Raw genomic sequence first — 22159 nt, 5'->3', positions numbered from 1 at the left:
TTTTGAAAAATATACATTCTTTTTAAAGGACCAGCTCAAATCTGACCTTTGTCAACTTTTCTTTACTAATCCCTACTTGTTTCCATATTATCTTTTCTTTAAATCCTAAAACAAGAATTTTTTCTATCATATAGTATTGTCACTTGATTTCTATTAATGTCTTGAACTGTGAACTTAGACTTATTGTTAAATTTAAAATTTAATGTATTTATATATTTTTTTCTTCATTTAGTTCTGATTCAGCTATCATTTATCAAATACCCACTAGGTGCCAGACATCTCATTTAATTCTAAAGTTGTTTTCCTCACATCATCCATTTATTGTATTATAAGGAAGTGGCAGATTTGAAATTGACACTCTGCTTTCCTCATACTGTACCTGCTACTTCCATGTTGGCTGACCAGACGGGGTTTGAGCGCGGCTGAATGAGGCCAAATGCCATATCTGTTTTAGGTGTCTTTACTGAATACTGAACTGCTTATTAGTACTTACAACAACCTTGATTTTATATCTTGTTACTTGCTTTTAAAAACTAATATAATGTAAGGCAAATGTCATTCCAAATATTTAAGCTAGAATTGATTGTAACTTTCCCACGTGTTCATCTAACAGAGTCATACACTTGAGATAAAATGCAGCAGAGTTTGCCGTACCATTTGAATAAAATGGGGTTCTTCAGTTTGCGTGTTGCTGGGGTTCTACTCAGTAACATCTCTGCTTTTTACCTTACTTTTGGAAAGTCTTTTCACACTCTTTCATAGACTTTGTTGTCCATGAGCATTTCTGCACCAGCTCTTTAATAAGTTGGCTTATTCTTAAAATATTATTATCCTTAGGTTGTGGTTTTTGTTGTGGACAGTAGAATCCATCCTGGCTATCTAATACTGAGAGGGACTTATCACTGGGTATTAGGTAGCTCGCAGAGTTTCTGGGAAGACAGGGAACAGTGTTTAGATTTTATCCAGGTAGGAATGAGAGAGCTGGGAGGGTTTCAGCCATGGCTGTAGTAGAAGAACAGGTCCCCTGGAGCCGGCTGCCACCTCCCTCTCCTTGCTCACTGCCGATTTTTCTGTTCCCAGTTGTGTGTATGTGAGAATGCTTAATAGAACCTGGGTCACCAACAGAACTTTAGTTGTAAAGCATCTAAGAAATGGTGTTTCTCGTTTTCTAGCCTCTGCAGTACAGGAAGATTAGAAGGGTATTTGATTGGGTATCTTCGATGGATATAAAAAAATCTGACTTTTTTTGTACATACACTGACCTGGACTTACGTTTTATTTTGCAACTTTATTAATATGTTCTTTTGTTGGATCAGTTGTTAGTGAGACAGTGGGTTTGACTTCTGGTTAGCTTCCGTAAGAAGGATTTTGTTCTGTGTTCATAGAATAAGTGTTTAACCAGAGCAGATCATCTTGAATAGATCCCATTGGTTATAATGAAGAGAGTTATAAATGATTCAAAATCAGCTTCTTCCCATCCATAGCAGAGTCACTTAAAACGATCATGGTAGGCTTACGTATACGTCATCATATACAGGAAGCATTTATTATACGTGTGACAAGTTAAAAATAGGTCTTTAAGAGAAGAACTTGGGGGAGAAGCATGGAAAAGTTTCCAGATAATTTTACTATATGTAAAATGAGAGGCTTCTTTAAGATCAAACATAAATGACACTGAGGAATGTTGGCAGCAGGCCTTGCATTCTGTTCACTGAGCATGCTTAGACTGTAGATAATGGCTTCATTTCTATTCTGGGACCTAAAAATTATTACCATTCTGTGTTTATACAATATTTATGCAGTTTTCTGCCACTAATAGGTATGGACATAATTAATCCCTTATTGCAAAATTGGTGGCTTACATCAGCTAGCCTTGGTGTATTCTTTGTTTCACTTAAATCCGAGATTTTCTTAATATTTATACTCTACTGGCAGGATATTTTTTGGCAGAATATTTTTGCTTATTTGAGCGCAACTTATTTGAGATAGACCCATAGAATTTCCCCTAGTTTCTTTTGGGAGGAAAAAAATCAATAATACTTAGCCCAATCAAAAAAAATGTGAATGTCCGCAGTGTATATTTTTGATTCAGAAATAAGAAAGTGAAGAATCATATCCACCTAGAAATATAATTACTGTTAGCCAAAGCATCTTTATTTTGATCTTTTACACATGTATACAAAGATGTTTTTAAACAACAGTGGAGACTAGCTGTGTTTGGGGACATTTTGGAAAGTGGTAACACCATAGTCACTACTTTCTCACTCTTCTCAAAGAACTTGATTGAGAAACAACGTTTGTGGAGGGCAGCCTAAGAGGTGTGCAATTGTTACATTCCTGTATTAACTCTCCAAGGTATCCATGTACTGATTCATCCAAGCTAGCTCTTTCACTGTGGAATTTCTTTTACTGAAATTTGTTGCTGTATTTATTGTAATAATATTTTTGAGGACAACCCAGATCCTCTTCTTATTAAGTGTGTCCTTGTTTGGGTAAGCTAACCCCTTCATACCTCCATTATCTCTTCTGTAAGATGAAGGCAGTTATTGTGTTTCTCTCTTAAGGTTATAAGGATTACATGAATTAATTTATTTTAAGTACTTGGTAAGTTCTAGTAAACTCTCTGTAAGTATTAGTGGCTATAATAATTGTTACTTCTATTTTTAACTCCTTAACACACGGTACTTTATATGATGACCTAACCCATGGAACAAATTTTTCTCTCTCTCACCATCAAAAATTATGATGCTGCTTCTTTTTTTGGTGTCAATGCTGTGGTTATATTATGTCACTCTTTTTGTGTGTGTTAGTAAAACCATTAGATTCACATTTTAAATTCTTCTTACAATACATATTTTGTGTATTATCTTTACCTTTCTTCATTTCATCTTCCCTTGTTTAGTTTTCTTTATCCACTTATTTCAAATTTTATAACATTATGTTATACATATTTTTATAAGCCAACTCAAGTACTTTCTGAAATTCTTCTGGGTTCATATATGTGGTGGGAAAGTGTGTTTAATCTAATTAAGGTCATATTCTGTATAGATTTTGATATCCTCCATTTACTATAATAATACAAATTGTCCACTAGAAAAATTATATGTTTTATGCTGTAAAATTTTACTTTCTTATCAATATTCATATTTGAGATATAGCTTAAATTTCTTTTTATGCTAAAAACTTACTATAATATTTTCATTTACCTTTCTGAATGATATTATGCTTTGGAAAACTAATTCTAGTCTTATTCTAGGCCCTTGACACAGAAGATGCTTATTGAACTTATCAAACTAATGACGTACATCCAGGTTTCTCAAGGAAATGTCAGAAAAATTAGCATATATTATTCAAAAGTACTAAAAACCTATAAGCTTTATAATTACTTTAAGGTTCAGATCTGTTTTCTGATACATTTCATAAAGCCATGCTTCTCATTTTAATAGGACTTTTTTTCAGTAGGGTTTCTCCATTGCGAATCAAAAGAGCAAAATTACAAAAAATAAAAATAAAAAAATAAAAGAGCAAAATTCCAAATGACACTGAATCTTAAGAGGTTTGTGGATGTTTTCCAGGGATCTGAATGAGAAGGTGAGGTGTTCAAGGTTAGACAATGGTAGCGCTAAAGGAACTGGATTTCATGTCCTGTTGTTTTAAAATTTTTAAGGAAATACAGAAAGAGGAAATGGTTCAGGCTCTATGATATCATTAGTACTATTTTTATTCTCATAAGTTCAAGAGTTTCAGGGATAAGAAAAATATATGCAAAAGTTGGGAAGTTCATCTTTTTTTAATTTTTATTAGTGTACTTTCAAAACAATCATATGGAGTAAGCATACTCCTTTCTAATTTTGCCCCTCCATTTGCTTTAGGGATGCATGTGTAGGCAGGAAGAATAAAGAAATGATATATTTTTAACAATTTCATGATACAGTATATGTTAAAATAAATACAAATATTACAATAATTTTATCGTACTAAAATCCAAATATTCTATAGATGGAGATGCTGTGACTCTATTTTAAAGATTAGCTTATTATTGAAATTAATTCATATCACTGACTCATTCAGACTGTGCCGAAAAAATTCTGTCAATAATTAGGTTTGATTAGGTTCAGCTGCACAGAAGCTCAGTTATATTTTGGTGTTCTTGCACTCTCACACAATCAAAAATAATTTCTGATTTTAATTAATATTATGGAAAGTGGAGCAATTATCTCTTTAAGGAAAAGCTGGAATCTTCATCTTTTCTCCTCATACAGGAATTTAATTATGAGAACTAGCAGCTTGTATTAAAAGGAGTGCTTTTTTCTTTCTCTCAGGAGGGTTTTTATTTTAATGTGAAGACATACTAGAAGTGAAGAATGACTCTTTTTTACCATGCGAGTCTGAAAGAGTTTAGGTGGTAAAACTGGACTGAGCTAGTCTTGTAAGAAATGCCAAGTGTTTTCCATTTTTTACTCCTGTTAGGATTGAAGAAAGGGAGAATATTTCTTGTCTGTAGTTGTGGTTGTCATTAGTGGTGCTGAGCTCTGTTATCTGTTAGTCCTTGTTGTGTAGCAACAAATAACTCATGCTTTACTTCAGTCAGAATAAGGGAGTCTCTAACTGCTAGGTTGTAAAAGAGGAGTCCTGGGTACTGGTTGTCTTTCTCGTCATCTGTACTAGTAAATATTTACTCATTTGAATGAGGCAACTGTTGTGGACAGTGTGTGAATTAACAAGGTGTGAAAGAATTTTGGAATCATCACCCAGTGAAGGCAGTGCTTTTTCATAGCGTGCATAGAGCGGTGATTCAGGACATCTTGGTATGTGAGTAAGGAATTTTCTCTGTTGAAATTTTTTTAAAATGTTACCAGTTGCTAGCCTCATCTCCTTATGAGTCTGAGTATCTCCTGCCAGAGTCACATTCCTCATCTTCTTTTCCTGGGCCCACGCAAAAGACGCAAGAGCTAAAATGGGTCAGGAGACCATATATTTTCAATGTGAAGCTGGCATTTTCAAAGTTAACACCCATGCATTTCTTTAAAAATGTAGTATCAATGGGATGCTTTCTTCATGTTACCTCCTCTCTGAATACCAATAGGAATACTTGAAGGAAACGAGCCTTACTCTTTCCTCTTCTTTCTTCATTTTTTTCACCTTTTAATTTATACTATTTGTTACACATTTCATATATCTTCGTGTAATCTCATAATTCCTACTAGAATAAGAGAGGGGTATAAATAAATAGGATGAGACAAAATTTCACGTTGAGTTAATGTTTGTTTTTTAAAGCAGTGTTTCCCACCTGGGGGACATTTAATTTATCATCTATGTAATTAATGTCTGATAAAATCCAGGTGATAAGCCCCACCTTGGATCTACTACCCCAAGATCTGGGGTGATGGGGCCTATGCTTATGTATTTTCCAAAAGTTCCCCCAGCTATTTTTGATATGTATCTTTGATTTAGAACTACTGTGTCAAAGCATGTTTTCTGTTTGCTTTATTCTCTAGAACAATATATGATTAACTCTATACTGAATATTTTTCTGAAATAATTATTACCAAGAGTTTTCTTTAAATTTACCTGTTTTTTATATTAATTTTAAAAAGATTTGTGTGTATGTATTTGGTTGTTTTTCATAATTTGATTGTGAAAATGACCTGCAAACATTTATTTTGATTTGTCCTAGTTTTCTTGTACAGGGATTCCCTTTCCTGTTCTTCTTCTGCTTCTTTTTTTTTCTTTTAAGGTTTTATTTATTTGAGAGAGAGAGAGAGCATGAGCGGGGGGGGGGGAGAGGGGCACAAGGCAAGGGAGAAGTAGACTCCCCGCTGACCAGGGAGCCCAAGGTGGAGCTCAATCCCAGGACCCCAGGATCATGACCTAAGCCAAAGGCAGATGTTTAACCAACTGAGCCACCCGGGTGCCCCTCCTTTCCTGCATACCCATGAATAGGAATGAGCTCATTCTCATCATAAGCTATCTCAGTAAACACTGATGGTGGTGCTCAGTTTAGTATTGCAACTATCATTGGCAGCTTAGAATGTCGTGCTCATATAGTTTGCATAGAATTTAAAGTTCATAGTTAAAAAATTAAATAAAATTAACGAATTAAGCCAAATTTTGATAATGTGTCAAAGCCAGACCTTTAGGGCTACAGAGACTTGGTGAGTTTGAATGTTATTATTCTCAGCTGTCTTTATGATTCAATATAAGCATATTCATACTTCCTAAGTCAGTACTTTTTTGGTAGTGAGAAAATTGAAATAACTAAGACTTATATTTTAATCTTGGTTTCAGTGTAGATTTGTTGCCCTTGTGAATATAAGCAAATTTTTTAGTTTTCTGTCCTCTTAAAACTGGAGTTGGATATCAAGGAATTTACAAAAGACTAAATTTTTGAATAAAATTGATTGTAGAAGTTGAAATTTTGTTTAAGTTGCACGGAAGCTTTCTGAAGCTGATAACAGAAAACAAACTAATATCTTCATCATTAATACATGTAAGATAAAATTGTTGATATTATATGGTACTCCACATTTTTAAAAATGGACATTTATATGCCACTGCTGTTGATAGTTTGCTTAAATCTGTCACGCTGTTTTAGCGCTAACACATTGTGTGTGCGCTTTAAAAAATTGCGTATGGGTTGCCTGGGTGGCTCAGTCGGTTAAGTGTTTACATTCTGTTCAGGTCATGATCTCAGGGCCCTGGGATTGAGTCCCAGGGAGCCTGCTTCTCCCTTTGCCTGCTGCTCCCCCTGCTTGTGTTTTCTCTCTCTCTCTGTCAAATAATAAATAAAATCTTTTTTTAAAAGTTGCCTATAACTGCCATGCTGTTATTTGTCAACTCCTGTACCTCATCTGAACTGTCCTCCTCAGTTGCTCCATTTTTAAACCTCTTTAAATATACTGAGTCACTGTGATGGGTCCCTAGCATGGCCTTTCAGGAGAACTCAGCTGCAAGAAAATGGCTCAGGACTGATAAGCCTCTCCTCCCATTGAGTTTGTATGGCCTCTCATTCTTAAAAAAGAATTCACACATTTTGGTCCCCGCAAAAATAAAGCTGATCGAATTAAATTTCATTATAGTCAAGTGGCAATGACTGCCATCATCTGTATAGATATCAAATGAATATTTTAAGGGAGGGGAAAAATGCTAAGTAAAAAGGGGGAAAAAAGCCCTCACTCTTACTATAGTATGTGGATGAGTAACAGGAAAAACTTCAAATGACCAGGAAAAGCTTTTGAGTATTTTTCTTTTTAGTGGATTGGGGAAGATGACTTCCCAGTTGTTATATGGAATGTTATATTCAGAGAGGTAGCTATAAAGCTAAATAAGCTACCATCCATCTTTTAAAAATTAATCCTGCATTTTCTTTGGTCGGTGGTGGGGCTTGGTTTCAGGATATGACCGCACGTGACCTGCTACAGCAGAGATACACTCTTCCCAACGGAGACACTGCGTGGCGGTCCTCGCCCCTTGTGAATGCTGCCCTGGAAGGAAAGCTGGTCGTCTTGGATGGCATCCACCGGGTCAATGCGGGCACACTTGCTGTATTGCAAAGGTTTGTATGAGTCACACACACACAAAAACACACCATGTAAACAGTAGACGTGGAACTCTGTCATAGTCTTTTTTAAACTGGGTCATGCAGATCGCGAGAAACAACTTCTGTATCCAACCAGAACAGCAGATGTTTTTATTGTTGTAAACACAGTACAGTAACACTTCCAATACTGAACATTTTGGGGAAAAAACAAACCACTGCCATGGCAAAATTCTCTAGGTAAGAGTTGAAAAAAGAAAACTTTTAGGTAGTAATTTTGAAAGACTTCATATATGCTGGTTGACACATACAGTAAGTCACGCAGCTCACGTTTCTTACAATTTGTTAGTCACAGCATCACTGTTTACAAACATCTTATGAATCATAGATCTAAATTATTAATCCTGTTGGAATTTTTTTGAGAGACAAAGTATAGTTCCTTATATAAATTGTGTAATGGGGGGGCACCTGTCAGTTAAGTGTCTGCCTTCGGGTCAGGTCATGATCTCAGGGTCCTGAGATCAAGCCCCACATCAGGCTCCCTGCTCAGCGGGAAGCCTGCTTCTCCCTTTCCCTCAGTCCCTTCCCCTCCACTCACGCTCTCTCTCTCTCTCTAATAAATAAATAAAATCTTTTTAAAAAATAACATGTGTAATGGATGTTTGATGATATTTTATATAGACCAAGTTCACTTTGTGTTTACAAACTCGAATATTGTGTAACTGTTGTTTCTTTACTTCAATTTGGGTGGGGAAAACATTCCTAATTAACTTCTCTAGAATGTAATGTTAAGAGAAGATTTCATCTGTAACTTTCATGAAGACTGTGTCTGTCCTGTGTCATTTCAGATTAATGATACCAAGTTTTTATTTGTTCTGTCTTGATTCTGTCATTTCTAGACATTTGATTTTTAACTATGGAATAATCCATTTCCCCAGCCAACTACTCAAAGTTTCTTGTCCTTGACAAGATGCAGATACTGAGTGTAATTAAAAATTCCAAAAACATTGTGTTAATCCTGATTAAACTTGAGAGCATTTGAAAATAATCACAAATTTTTAGTGATTTGCCATAAATATCCCATAGATTTACAGTATTTTTTTCTTCTAAATAGATAAATACAGATACAAACAAAAATAATACTTACTCTCCCCTTTTATTGGTTATCTCTTGCCGGTTAGGCCAAGCACTTAGGAAAAGGAGCAGCTATCATTAATTGAGTACTTGCTGTCTCCTGGGCATTGTGCTAGGCGAGTGCTGCTCAGCTCTCAGCCTTGGAATCACCTTGTGGGGGAGGGCTTAAAAGTTACTGATGCCTGAGCTCCACCTCCCCGAAAGTCACATATAAGTGATCCAGGGTGAGGACTCAGTGCTTACCATGTAGAGGTCATGTGGGGCAGCTCTAAAGTGGGCATCTGGAGACTTTCGTGATTGGTGTAAAATCTAGCAATAGTGTTTTTCAACCTCTGCAACATCTGGAAGACAATGCTATGTGTGCTGTGCACGGTTAGGTCACCATCAGAGTTGAAATATGGAATAGCACCAGTTATTTCATTATAAAGATTTTTGATACTTTAAATCCTGTAATTCCGAAGACAGAAATACATTGATAATGCTATCCCTTGAAGAGTTACATTAGACTCAGAGTATGTACCACCTCTCTTGTTCGTTAATATGCACCTCAGGGTTATCCTGAGTCACCCATTCAGCTGCTGCTTTTCATCTCCTTCTTCCTTTCCCCTTCCAGCTCCTCATCCTTCTCCTCCCCGCTGTCCTCATCTAGTAACCATGACTACTGCTCTCCAGTACAGAAACCAAGAGTTTTGCCAAGTAGAATAGCATTAGCCAACTTGAAATTTCAAAAAGTGCATCTAACAAAATTGTTAGACTCAATTGCCCGCAATAATAGACACGATTAAAATGTTAATTGATTCCACTTCTAGTGACTTCAACGTTCCAAACCGATGAATTTGTTCCCTGACTGCCCTCTCCCTTAGGTTGATCCACGATCGGGAGCTAAGCCTCTACGATGGCTCTCGGCTGCTGAGAGAAGACAGGTATAAGCGTTTAAAGGAAGAGCTGCAACTGTCTGATGAGCAGCTACGGAAGAGGTAATGCTGGGTGCCCCGCTCTCGTTCTTGTGTTCGCGTGTGCCTTCTTTTTAGTATTCTTCTCAGCTGAGGGTCAAGCCACGCTAACTTCGAATCATTTAATAATTTGGTGTCCTGAGCATACTCACAATCTGGCATTTCTTACAACTGGAGTTTGCTATCCACAGTGTGCTCTGCACTCTCAGCCTTCATTTCACATACGTGTTTCAACACTTCATAAGAACATTAGGTCTAAGAAGGTAATCCCCCTTCTGTTGTCCTAGCAACTCAGTTTTGGCCCCATACTTTGTATCCCTTCAGGGCAAGAAAAAAAAAAGCCTCATAGTCTACCGGGCCCTCCCTCCTAGGAAGTGATCAGTTATTACTGAAGTAAACCACCTGATGCAGAATTACCCTTTGTGGCTTACTTACGGATTCCTTCCAGAAATGTCCCAGCCAAATGCTACGTATGTGTCTTGATTGGATCCTGGATCAGGAAATAAAATGGAAATAGCTAGAAAAGATACTTTGAGACAATTGGGAAAGTTTAAATATGAAATATATATACTATATGATATTGAGTTAATAGTAATATTCTTAGGTATCATGGTATTCTGGTTTTGAAGGAGAACATTCCTGTTCTTAGGAGATACACACTGAGATATTTAAGGGATAACGTAAAAAGAGGTCAGTGATTCCCTTCCAGATGTTTCAGGGGAAAAAAGACATGTACGTATGCTACATGTGCACAGCACACAGAGAGAAAGAGCAAGTGGGAATGAGAACACAAGGTGGTAAAATCTTAATAGTTGGCAAAAATCTAGGTGAAGGAGGTAACAGGTGTTCATATTCTATTCTTTCAAATTTTCAATGTGTTTGAAAAATTGCAAAATATTCCTTCTAACTAAATACTACTTTCCTTTAGAGGAGGTTTGGCAAATATAAGTTTTATCTCCTTACATTTCCATGGATATTTTGACAATTAGAGATTGTTACCTTGGCAAATACCTAGTCACTTAATTGAATCTTATTTATTTGAAGTTTCCCCTCCCCACAAAGGGCTTGCTGACATATTTAACACATTAAAACTTTACAAATGATAATTAAGTATTTCTTATTGTGTTTCTGTTTTAAGGAGAGTTTTGTTTAAAAATTTCCTTGGAATTTTTTTATGGAAAGGAAATATTAAATTCCTTACTACCTCTGTATAAGTTATTTAAAAAAATCACTTGATTATACACAGGTATTTATGCTTCTGGGATACACATCATGAAATTCCTCTAGCCCAGTAAATAGTTTCGTTGAGTGTCTAGGGAGGGAAGTTATAAAGATCCCTCTCATTTCATACCTTTACTGTATATAACAATCAGCTTTTGTACATTATTCAAATGTGAACCACACATCAGAGAACAGTTCATATTTTCAGGGAGATGAATCCAAGCAGCTCTCAGAAAGTCTGCTTTTCAGGCTCCCTTAGGGCTTCAGGAGCATTGTATTTGTAGTCAAATGTCCAGGAAATGACAGCCCTCTTTCCTGAGAAGTACCCAAGTTCTCCCTAATGGTCACAAGAGGTTTTACAAATGAAAACAATTTCAGAACAGAGTGGCCCTGAGCATCGTGTTGAGGTTTTGGCTCACACTGCGTAGTAGTACTTCCTTCTCAAAGTGTCCCATCTTCATCATTATTGATTTTCATCACTCCCATCAATACAAACCAGGCTCAGTTCTATTTCTAGAAGTCACTTCAAGTAGATAGAAACAAGTCATAAGAACATTACTTGGTTTCCTTCACTTATTTTTAATTTTTGTTTGAGTTTTGTATCCTTGTTAAACATGCATAGAAGTTGAGCCAGGTAGCTTTTTCATGGTTTTTTATGAAAAATACCAGTCCTCTGTCATCTGTCCTCGGACACTGTCCCATTTCCCACATCCCAGAGTCTACTCCTTTCAACTTTGAGCTGGTTTTTTTTTTTTTTTATGTACTTACCACCGTATCACTAAATAATACACTTTTTTTTTTAAAGAATAGTTGACATACAGCGCTGCATTAGTTTCAGGTGTACAACATAGTGATTCAACAAGTTTATACATTATGCTATGCTCATCACAAGTGTAGCTACCCTGTCCCCATACATCACTATTGCAATATCATAATATGCTTTCATTGATATTTCTTGATTTATTTTTCAGTGTTAGGCATTATTGACTGATTTCTTCCTATGGAAAATTAAGGTTTAGCTCTTTTTACCAGTCCTCTTCCTACTACGTATACATCCTTCCCATCTCTCATTCTTCCTGAGTAGTTATGGAATAATTGTCTTTAGAACCTCACTCAACATCTGCATGATTATCACTACATAAGGACTATACAACAGCTGAGTCATTTGGTAAACTACAGTTGTTTTTCCTTTCTTGCATACGTTTTGTTTTTCCTAAAGTTAGCAATTGCGTACATATGAAGAGAGGCAGATACAGAGAGAAATAATTACAGTGCAGCTTTTAAATTTTAGAACAGATCTCTGCAATAATGCTATGGGAACACAGAAGAGGAAGTGACCCTGTTTTCTATGTATTTATCACTTTTTCATCCCAGACGCTTCCCCTCTCGTATAAATCTCCTCTCAGCACGTTGAGGCACATCGGGCTTTTACCAGTTTCATCTTTGTCCCATAGTGCATTCCGACCAGCCCTGATCTGCACCTGCTGCCCTTTATACTTGGAGCTCACATGTCATGCTAGATCTCTGTCCACTCCCACTTTCCCGTTGCCTCTGATCTGTCTTTCTGCAACTTTGATCAGTTAGATGTTGAGCCTCCTGGGCTAACCTTCTAATTTTCTGTTCTTTCTTACGATCTGTCACTTTGTCAGGTCTTCACTGACTTCTCAGAGGCAAGATGTCTAACAGTTGATTCTCCTCTGTCTGAAACATTCCTACCAGTTGAAAGTCTAATTCCTTTCCTTATCAGTATTCTCCTTCTTTTGCCTGAGAAACACACTCTTTTCTTATGATTGTAAACAGTTTTTCTCTATTTCATTGTTAAACAGTCATGTTACAGAATCTGCTTCACTATGATGATATGGATTATTAGTAAATTTATCTTTTCCTGGCTAAACTTGATTTAATTTTGTGCCCATTTTTTACTTTCCAAGAATAAATATGTTCTCTGTTAGGGTTAGAATGGGTTATAATAGGATGGAATATAGTAAGCTTATGCCAGTTGACAGTATTTCTCTCAGAACGTGTTTATTAGGTAGAGAGCTGACAGGTTGACCAGAAGGACATAGTGTAGTATAAAGTGGGAAATTTTACTCATTGAGAAAGTTAATTTTTCATGAGTTGTTCTTACAAGTAATATGACCCATTATCTAACATGGGTTGATCTTATATGCTGTGGATATCTAGTATGCCACTCTTGGCATTAGCATTTGAACTATGAATTAGAAACTCATCATCTGAATCACCTGTCCTTTCATTTCTCTACCTAAGCACAGAATTAAAGTTCAGTGAAATGATTATTATTTCTGAAAGTCTTTAATAAACTCAGCTATTAACACTTTGTTTCCTTGGGGAATTTTGAGATAGAGGAAGAAGTCAAAGTTAGAATGAAGGGAAAGCAGATTTAAGAGCTTCTTTGTCTCTAGACCCAGTTTGGTAAATTTTGATACCTGTTACCTGTTTGTATTCAGATAGGACCAGTTTTCATATCTATGTTTAGCAGGACTCCTTTCGTTGCAAGTAACCAAAAAAAAGTTAAATTGTTGCAATAGGGATTTATAGGTATTTCACATGGTCAAAGGAGAGGCAAGGGTGCAGTTGGGCCTCCGGAAATGACTGGAACTTAGGACTTTAATGTTGCAGGACCTTGTTGCTCTACACTTCATCTCTTTGTCTCGAATGTCGCAATACCTGACATGCAGTAGACCACTTAGTAAATGTGTTTGAACGACTGAATAAATCTTAACTTGTGTAAGTTCTAGGAAACTCAAGGTAAAGGTAATTCTATTACTCTGGTTTTAGATGACTTTCTGAGCTAGTAGTGCTTCCTTTAATGCACCTACTAACAACAATACCTTGCCTTTTATGACAAGTCTGATACCACAAGGTCTCATAATTAACAGCTCCTAGCAATGGGCTATGGTGCCTTTCAGCTTCATAGTGTGAAACCCAATTTCTAAACAACTGTTTTTGACTCCTTTGCTGACCTTTATTCTAATTCTTCACCAAGATCATTTATCTTGAGCAGAACCCTCTGCAGGCATTCTTTGCAGGTAATTGCGTAGCTAATGTGCCCTTAGATATGGCGTCAGAAATGTCAGTGACTTTCCTTCTCTTGTTGCAAGACACCAAGAATCCAGTGGACATGGTGGTTAGAAATAGCATGATGGCCACGCACACCAGACACCATGCCTGCATTTCTCACAGGAAATAAGGACCAAAATAGAACTGCTTCCTTTGATGAGAAAAACTTCTTTGGGGGAAGGGGGAGGACAAATACTGTAGGCTGCTAAGTGTGTCCCTTCCTGCCGTTGGTCAGAGCATAGATGAGGGGGCCAAGAGTCTGTGCATTACTAATTGTTTATTTTGCCAAGAAAGGTTATCTCAGGGAAGCAATAAAGATTAGTGGCCTAGTCTCAGTTATAATTATATACATTCTAATGTTTTTATATTTTTATTGTATATTCTATTTGTATTGATTGTGATTGAACATTGAAAATAGTTTATAATCTCCCAGTTTTTCCTGATCAGTGGTGAACCATAACTGGACATCTGGTGTAGTCCTTGATTGATTAGCTTCTCTGACCCTTTTATTCTTACTCCTATGCTTGAGGACAGGTAGGATCTGAGCATTCTCTCTTGCCTCCCCAGAAACCTCAGCATCTTTTTGCTGGCAAATTAGGCCATGTAAATTTTTAACAAAATTCAAGATAAATCCAGGATTTTATGCCTGAGTCTTTGTGTTTGATTCTCAAAACAAAGAGCCTTAAGCAAATTCTGATTTTGAAAAAGAACCATTTTTTCCAAACTCCATGTCTGTGAAAAGTCTAATTACTATTGTGTGTTTTGGTTTTATCTTTTTGATAGAGAGGATGCACTTTCTCTAACATACTCATTCAAGACCAGATTTAGATTAGCTGCTCTGCTTTTGGGTGGAAAACCATTATTCCCAGTTCTTATCAATTACCTTTCTTTTGTCCTTGCCATCAAAGGTCTTCAAAAAGTTTCTTGCAGTGATGGCTCTTAACAACAGCAATACCTTTATTTAGTTATTCAGAATCTGCTCTCTTCCAAGTATCACTCTAGACCTTGTATGGTATAAGGATGAGTAAGGAATGTGTCCATGCAGTTTGCTACGTTGCATAGGAAATAAAGGTGAAATATGGGCTGCGTAGCTGTAGATTCAGAACTGCACAGCCTGTAGGTTCAGAATGCGAACACTAGTAATAGTATAGAAGGCCGGTTACAAAGTCCTCTTCTGGCTTATGATTAATGTCTTTATAAAAACCTTCTGTGTCATTCTTTCAAATTCCTTAATATATACATTTGAATAAAATTGCCCTCTAATTTCCTTCAGAAGATTGGACTTTATTGAAGTCTTTCTTCTTTTATTAATAGCTTTTTTGAGGTATAATGACATATAATAAACTGAATATTTGAAATGTACAGTTTCATAATTTTTGATATTCATATATACTTATGAAGCTATCACCACAGTCAAGATAATGAGTACATCTGTGACAGCCCCCCCCCCCAACAAAGTGTCCTCAGACCACTGGGAAATCCCTCTCTCTTGACCTCTGTCACCCTCCTCTCCCATTCCTAGGAATCTGCTTCCAGTTACTTGATATATCTTGAATTTTCTAGAACTTTATATAAATGGGATCACACAGTATATACTTTTTTTGATCTGTCTTCTTTCACTCAGCATAATTATTTTGAGATCTTTCATGTTGTTATGTATATCAATAATTCATTCCTTTTTATTTTTGAGAAGCAGTGGAAGGTGCTTTACTCTCTAAAACTTGTATTTATGCCCCCAAACATACTGACCTCAATACTTTTATTTTTGAAATCTTTCTTTAAAAGAGCATTTTGCTTTTTTAATCTTTAATCTTAATGAAATATTTACTTATCTGAAGTTAAGCCGTATCTTTAGTTTCGTTTGTTATTCGTTGTTGTTAAATTCTAGTAAAATTAAAGTTAACCTTGCTTTTAACTTTTAACTGTGCTTGTTTCCTAATTCTCAACTATTTACCACTTATCCAGCCTTTGTATTTCACGCCAGTATATTAAATCACCTGGAAGTACATGGCAGATCCTCAGGAGTCCTCTGCTTTCCAACTTTCAGACGTGGAGATCCTGTCGTTATCAGGAAATGACTTTCCATATGACCTATTTATATGTAAGGAAGCCTTTGGGGGACCTAGCAACACAACGGTCCTTATCCTGTTATTCAGTAGTTTGCTGGCTGTTTTTATAGTCAGCGTACACTTCTCTGCCCGACACATCAACTGTCGCAGAATCTGCCCTCTTTAAATTGGGCCAGCTTACTCGTGTACCCTGCTAGAATCAATACCAAAAAGCAAGCCACAGACAGTGTATGTGCTAAGCAATGATCATCACCTATTTAAATTCAAACCACCTAGCTTGCTCTCTAGTGGCTAATTCTCATGTTAATTGCTCTTTTAGTCCTAAATTTATAGCTCAGCTGTGGTACCTGCTTCCTGATCTTTTGGTTTAAGGATATAAATTGGACTTCCTCTTTTGGCTTACGTGTTGTTGGATTTTGGCTTTGTTTATTCCCTGATTTAGTATCCTTCATTATCTTGAGTAAGAAACTACATCTGCAGATTTAATTTTGTGTAGTCAAATCACAAAAAGGCAGCAGTGTCTCTCCCACCTTCTTTTGTCCCAGCTAGGAAAGAGGGGAGGATCAAGGATGAATCCAACATCTGTTGTTGGGCCCTGAAGCTGAGTTTTCTGGAATATGGCAAACCACTTGGCAGAAGTGGAAAATGGAAGAACCTTCCCTTTTAGCTTTTAGATCATAGAATTTTCTGTGTCTAGATTCTCTTGTGTGACTATCTAATTGCTGGCAGTCCTCAGTGATCATGCTATCCTCAGGACTTTCAGACCCTGCTCATGTTGTTATTCTTTCCTGTTTTCCCAGAACAACTCCTCTGGACAGTTCATTCCCATGCCCTGCTTGAATATCTGTAAATAAGGATTTTTTTTTTTTGTCCTACCTAGAGAAATGAAATTATATCTGGTAGCTTTTATGAATACTTCTAGACCTTTCATATGACCATTTCTAAAAATTGCTTTTCCCTGGTTTGCAAATTATGTTGTGGCCTCTAAAATTACAGATCATGTAGTCAGGGACTCAGTGGACCTACCTGTTTTATTGGGAGGGCGTTTTCTTATCTTAAATCTTCAGAGTACTTATCTAATTCTCTCCACACATATTGTACCTCCTAATATTCTAGCTGCCTAATCACTTAACTGTTGGGTTCTATTATAATAGTTAATGCCAGTGAATAGCCAGTTATGCACCTAAATTTTTATTTTTGTGAAGATTTTGGCAGGTGTTTGCGTTTTATCTTTTCTCTCTCGTAGCAAGGGTGATATTACCCTCTAAAGTTATATTTCCACTGGGGTTTGGAGTGCAATTAATAAGAACTGACAGTATCACCACATGATTAGATCACAAGAGGTGTCTAGTCTGTTCTCTAAAACATACTCAAGTCATTTCACAAATGGTGGGAAGTCTTAACCTTATTCTTCTATGTGTCCCAAAATATTTACATCGTCAGATTCCCTAGCAGAGATTTATAAAAGAGAGCACTTAAAAAAACCACAGTATTTCCTATAAAATGAGAAAAGAGTGAATTATATAAAAGTTTAATTTTCTCTATCTTTTGAAGACCTAAAGTATTCTTATTGTCAATCCAGATTTTAAATTTAACCCACCCCCTTATGCTGCTTAAATTTTCTGTGTTGTGAACAGTGTTCTCATCCTGGATCATACTCCTTGGTCTTTCTATGATTGATGTAGAGTGGGTTCCTTGCAAGACAGGAAATTTTGACAGGATTTTGAATAAAGAAAAGGAACCTATGTAATGAATATGAACTGGATGGGATTTTGTTTCAAGGGACTACGGAGGCATAACAACATATCCAAGACAGTGGTTTGTACAGGGATGGAGATCATCATTGGAAACAAGACATCATGTTTTAGCAGTAGGTGATTCTTTTTTCTTTTTTTAAAGGTTTATTTATTTATTTGAGAGAGAGAGAAAGGAAGAGTGCAGTGAGTTGAGGAGATGCAGAGGGAGAAGGGGAGTGAGACTCTCAAGCAGATTCCACACTCAGCACAGAGCCCAATGTGGTATTCGATCTCTTGACCCTGAGATCATGACCTGAGCTGAAATCAAAAGTCGGACCCTTAACTAACTGAGCCACCCAGGTGCCCTTCTTTTTCTGTTTTAATAATAGGTTTTTAGGACATCCTGATTTTTTTCAAAGCTTGTTCTTTGGATAATAGCCTTAACTATATTAACAGCAGTAGGCATATTGTTGCCTAGGCTTTAGCTACCATGACCTCAGTTGTAATATGAAAGTTTATGTTTATTTGTTTTATTTTTTCCCCTTTTAGATCCATTTTTCCTGTCCACCCCTCCTTCAGAATCATTGCCTTGGCAGAACCCCCGGTTATTGGAAGCACAACACAGCAGTGGCTGGGACCAGAATTCTTAACCATGTTCTTTTTCCATTATATGAAACCACTTGTCAGAAGTGAAGAAATTCAAGTGATTAAGGAAATGGTAAGAGTAAGGCTAGCTCTAGCCTGTTGCCTTCAGCTGTTCCCTTTTCTTTCAATCTTTTTTTTTTTTTTAAAGATTTTTTAATTTATTTGACAGCGAGAGAGGGAACACAAGCAGGGGGAGTGGGAGAGGAAGAAGCAGCTTCCTGCTGAGCAGGGAGCCCAACGTGGGGCTTGATCCCGGAACCCTGGGATCATGACCTGAGCCGAATGCAGACCCTTAAGGACTGAGCCACCCAGGTGCCCCTCAGCTGTTCTCTTTTGAAGGTGCTCTGACACCTGTCGCAGCAGAGTTGGACCTTTCTGGCTTCTTCCCATTTACTCCCAAATTTCCTGATAGAGTGGTTCTCACACTTCAGCATTTTCAGAATCATCTGGAGGGCCTGATAAAATGCAGATTGCTGAGTCACTAGATCCGGGGCGGTACATGAGAATTTGGATTTCTAAAGCTCTTAGGTGATGCCCGTGCTGCTGATCTGGGGACCACACTTGGAGAACCGTGGATGTAAGCTGTCTCCACTTTCCTCATGTGGAGGCAGTTTTAGGATTCGTTCTCCTTCTATAATCAGCCAGAGATGACTAATTTAAGTTCCTACTATAAAGGGAGGCCAAATATATTTTAGTTCCTTAGATTTTAGAAAATATGAAGTCGTCCTGTCCTGTTCCCCTCAGTACTGTGATGTATCCTATACTTACCCGATTAGTTACCTGGTGGCTTGCAGTATACATACTGTGTTATTTCAATGTCTATTTTAACTAAAGTTCTTCACACTTTTGGAGTTTTAGAACTACATTGTTCAATGTAGCACCGGGCACATTCAATAAATTTTAAAAGTTCAGTTTCTCAGTCATATTTCAAGTGGTCAATAAACACATGGGGGCTTTTGGCTACCCTATTAGACAGCATAGGTAAAGAACATTTCCATCATCACAGGAAGTTCTGCTGGGCAGTGTTGTTCTCAATCACAAATAATTAACTTTTTACATAAATGCACTCATCCCCTTTGAAATACCAGAACAAGCTGATTAATTTTAGGTCTTGTGAGCATGGTGGTGGATAGCGCATAGGCTTTCAAGTCAAACAACTTATTTTTAAATGCCAAATCTGGGGTCTGGGTGGCTCAGTCTTTAAGCATCTGCCTTCAGCTCAGGTCATGATCCCAGGGTTCTGGGATCGAGTCCCACATTGGGCTCCCTGCTCAGCGGGAAGCCTGCTTCGCCCTCTTCTACTCTCCCTGCTTGTGTTCCTCTCTTTCTCTCTGCCAAATAAATAAATAAAATCTTAAAAAAAAAAATAAATGCCAAATCCACTCCATATCAGCTTCCAGATCTTAGGTAAATTACTCAACCATAGTTCCTTCATCTGAAGTTGGGGATAATACTGCTTCTTATATCACAGGATTTAATTTAAAGAATGAATGAGATAAAATATGTACTGAAAAGAATGTAGAATTTTCAAGTCCTGGTCACGTAAATGAACAAAGAAACCCTGAGCGGTTTACTTCTGAAGTGGTTACATTATACCATTGTTCTAACATCTCTCTGATCTTTTTAAATTAAAATTATAAAATATGTCATTGTTTCAGTTTAATTTCTCATAATTTAATTCAGTTAAGTATTTAATTAGATTAACAGTGTTACAGTTCAAGCAACCAGCATGTGTTATTTAGGCAACTGTTCTTCAGAATGCATTGATAAGCTGATTACTACCCTTAGGTATGTGGTTTCAAAGTCCTTGAAAAAATGAACAGCGTGAGCATCCATTCTTTGTTGCAGGATACCTAGTTGGTTTGGTAGATTACTACTAAGTGAAGGAGTTTGGTTTTAGTAAGAAAAAATGCCTAAATTAGGAGTTAAAAAAATCATGCGGAAGCTAACAAACAGGGAAATAATTATGAAAAGCTTTTTTATGGGTACACTTTATGCCGGTTTTTAATTGAGTTAGAGGCTCCTTTCAGTTTTATCCTGGTGATGGAATTGTAAATGAAGAGTGGCTTGGTTTTAACTACGTGATTGTTAAAGAGAAAGCAGAGGCGGAAGTGTTCCCTGAGAAAATGCATAAGCAAATTTATTGAGGAGTTAAACATGTTACCTATCACCAGGGACTTCCTAAAAATATAATTCTGATATTGTTTGCCGAGTAGCCAGAATTTCTGGTTGATTGATCAGATATCCCCACTTACTCTTTCTGTCTTTTCTTAATTCTGTCATAACATAGGTCCCAAATATACCTCAGGAAGCTTTGGACAGATTGTTATCATTTACACACAAACTCAGAGAGACACAGGATCCCACGGTAAGTCTGGGCTTTTTCCCATAGGATTTTTTGTTGTTGACATGCTGCTGCTTTATGTTCTCAGAGTTTAATGCTTTAAGATCTATTTTTCAAGCTGGTATTTTTATCTCTTATGCTGTGCTTTGCCCTGTGCATATATTTTACTCTTTCAGTGATTTGAACATTGACTCCAGCTACTCATGGCTGGTCTCATAAAGAAAACTAGCTTTAGAGCTTGGTGATCTGGGGGTTCAGTTCAGGCCCCTGATCTCCTGTGCTGAGCAATCTCATCTAGTCTCAAGGCTTCAAGTGTGACTTCTGTTAATGACATCTTTCTCTTCAGCTCCTAACTCCTCTTTTCTTATTGTTTCTCTGTTTCTAATTGTGTTTCCATCCTGGGATGGCGTAGAGGCAGAAAACTTTCTCCTTCCTTCCTTCTAGGTTCTCTTGCTGGCCTAAGGATTACATTCACGTGAGGCAGACTAACAGGAGAAAACCCAATTTAATTCTGTATGTACAGGGGCCCCATAAAAACAGTAGTCTTAAAGCAGTGACCAAAGCAGACAGCTTTTATACCTTTTAGATAAACATTAAATTTGTAAAGAATTGGCAAAACAAAGAAGTTTGGGTTTGAGGTAGTAAATTAGTGACGAGGTAACCAGTTTCGTTTATATTACCATCTTGGTCCTGTGTTCCCTATTGCTAGCAATAAGGATGCCTTCTACCCTCCTGGGACAGAAAGGGTATCTTTCAGAGGGAAGATTTATTTCCTGTTTTCGGGGGACGGAGGAGGGTCAGAATGTCCTTCTTGTACTGGCTTTTTCTTAAGTAACTTTAATTCAAACTAATAAATATGTCAAAATGGCATATTTTGGGGTGGCATACCCTGCCGTCCCACCCTTTTTAAAATTCCTTGCATAACTTTTATTTTAGCATTCACAGGTGAAAACACTTTTGCACTATAACAAAAATTTTCCCCTGCTGTCAAAAGTCCAATACGCTCAATATAATTCATGCTCTATCGGGAGTGAAATGAAAAGGTTAGTTTTCAACCTGAGGTTTTCAAGCAATAATTAATATTTTAAAAAGACCAAGGCAAATTACATATTTGCGTACAAAGGGATAAAAGGACTAACGAAAATGTTACTTGTTTTGAGCTGGAATTTTAATACTGAAGCCTGGTTATATCATGCCCATCTGAAGCATGATTGGTGATTATACATGCATTTGGATAGCAAAAAATAAAGAACTAATTCTTTAATAAGTGCAGTTTGGTAAGCAGTCTTTTAAAACACAAGGCACATGGGGAATAAAAAAGAGGAACTTGATGTTTAAAAAGTTAGAAACCACTGCATATGTTAGAAGGATCAAGGGCTGTCACTAACTCTGAATCTCAGTGTTCTCATCTCTAAAATGGGAAGTGCCATCTACTTCAT

General features: G+C 36.9%; 1 protein-coding gene across 1 annotated transcript in view; it reads left to right on the top strand.

Moving 5' to 3' along the window:
* Nucleotides 1-22159, top strand: part of VWA8 (von Willebrand factor A domain containing 8) — a 342760-nt gene that overhangs the window by 97608 nt on the left and 222993 nt on the right. The window contains exons 13-16 of the mRNA XM_045810950.2: nucleotides 7395-7555; nucleotides 9535-9648; nucleotides 18281-18449; nucleotides 20667-20744. Coding sequence (XP_045666906.2) covers nucleotides 7395-7555; nucleotides 9535-9648; nucleotides 18281-18449; nucleotides 20667-20744 — 522 coding nt within the window. The remainder of the gene's footprint in view (nucleotides 1-7394; nucleotides 7556-9534; nucleotides 9649-18280; nucleotides 18450-20666; nucleotides 20745-22159) is intronic.

This window comes from Ursus americanus, chromosome 10 (assembly GCF_024610735.1).
Source record: "Ursus americanus isolate L20-20 chromosome 10, mUrsAme1.1.p, whole genome shotgun sequence".
Taxonomy (NCBI): Eukaryota; Metazoa; Chordata; class Mammalia; order Carnivora; family Ursidae; genus Ursus; species Ursus americanus.
Note: the sequence above shows the minus strand (reverse complement) of the source record. Positions and strands in the feature narration are given on the sequence as shown.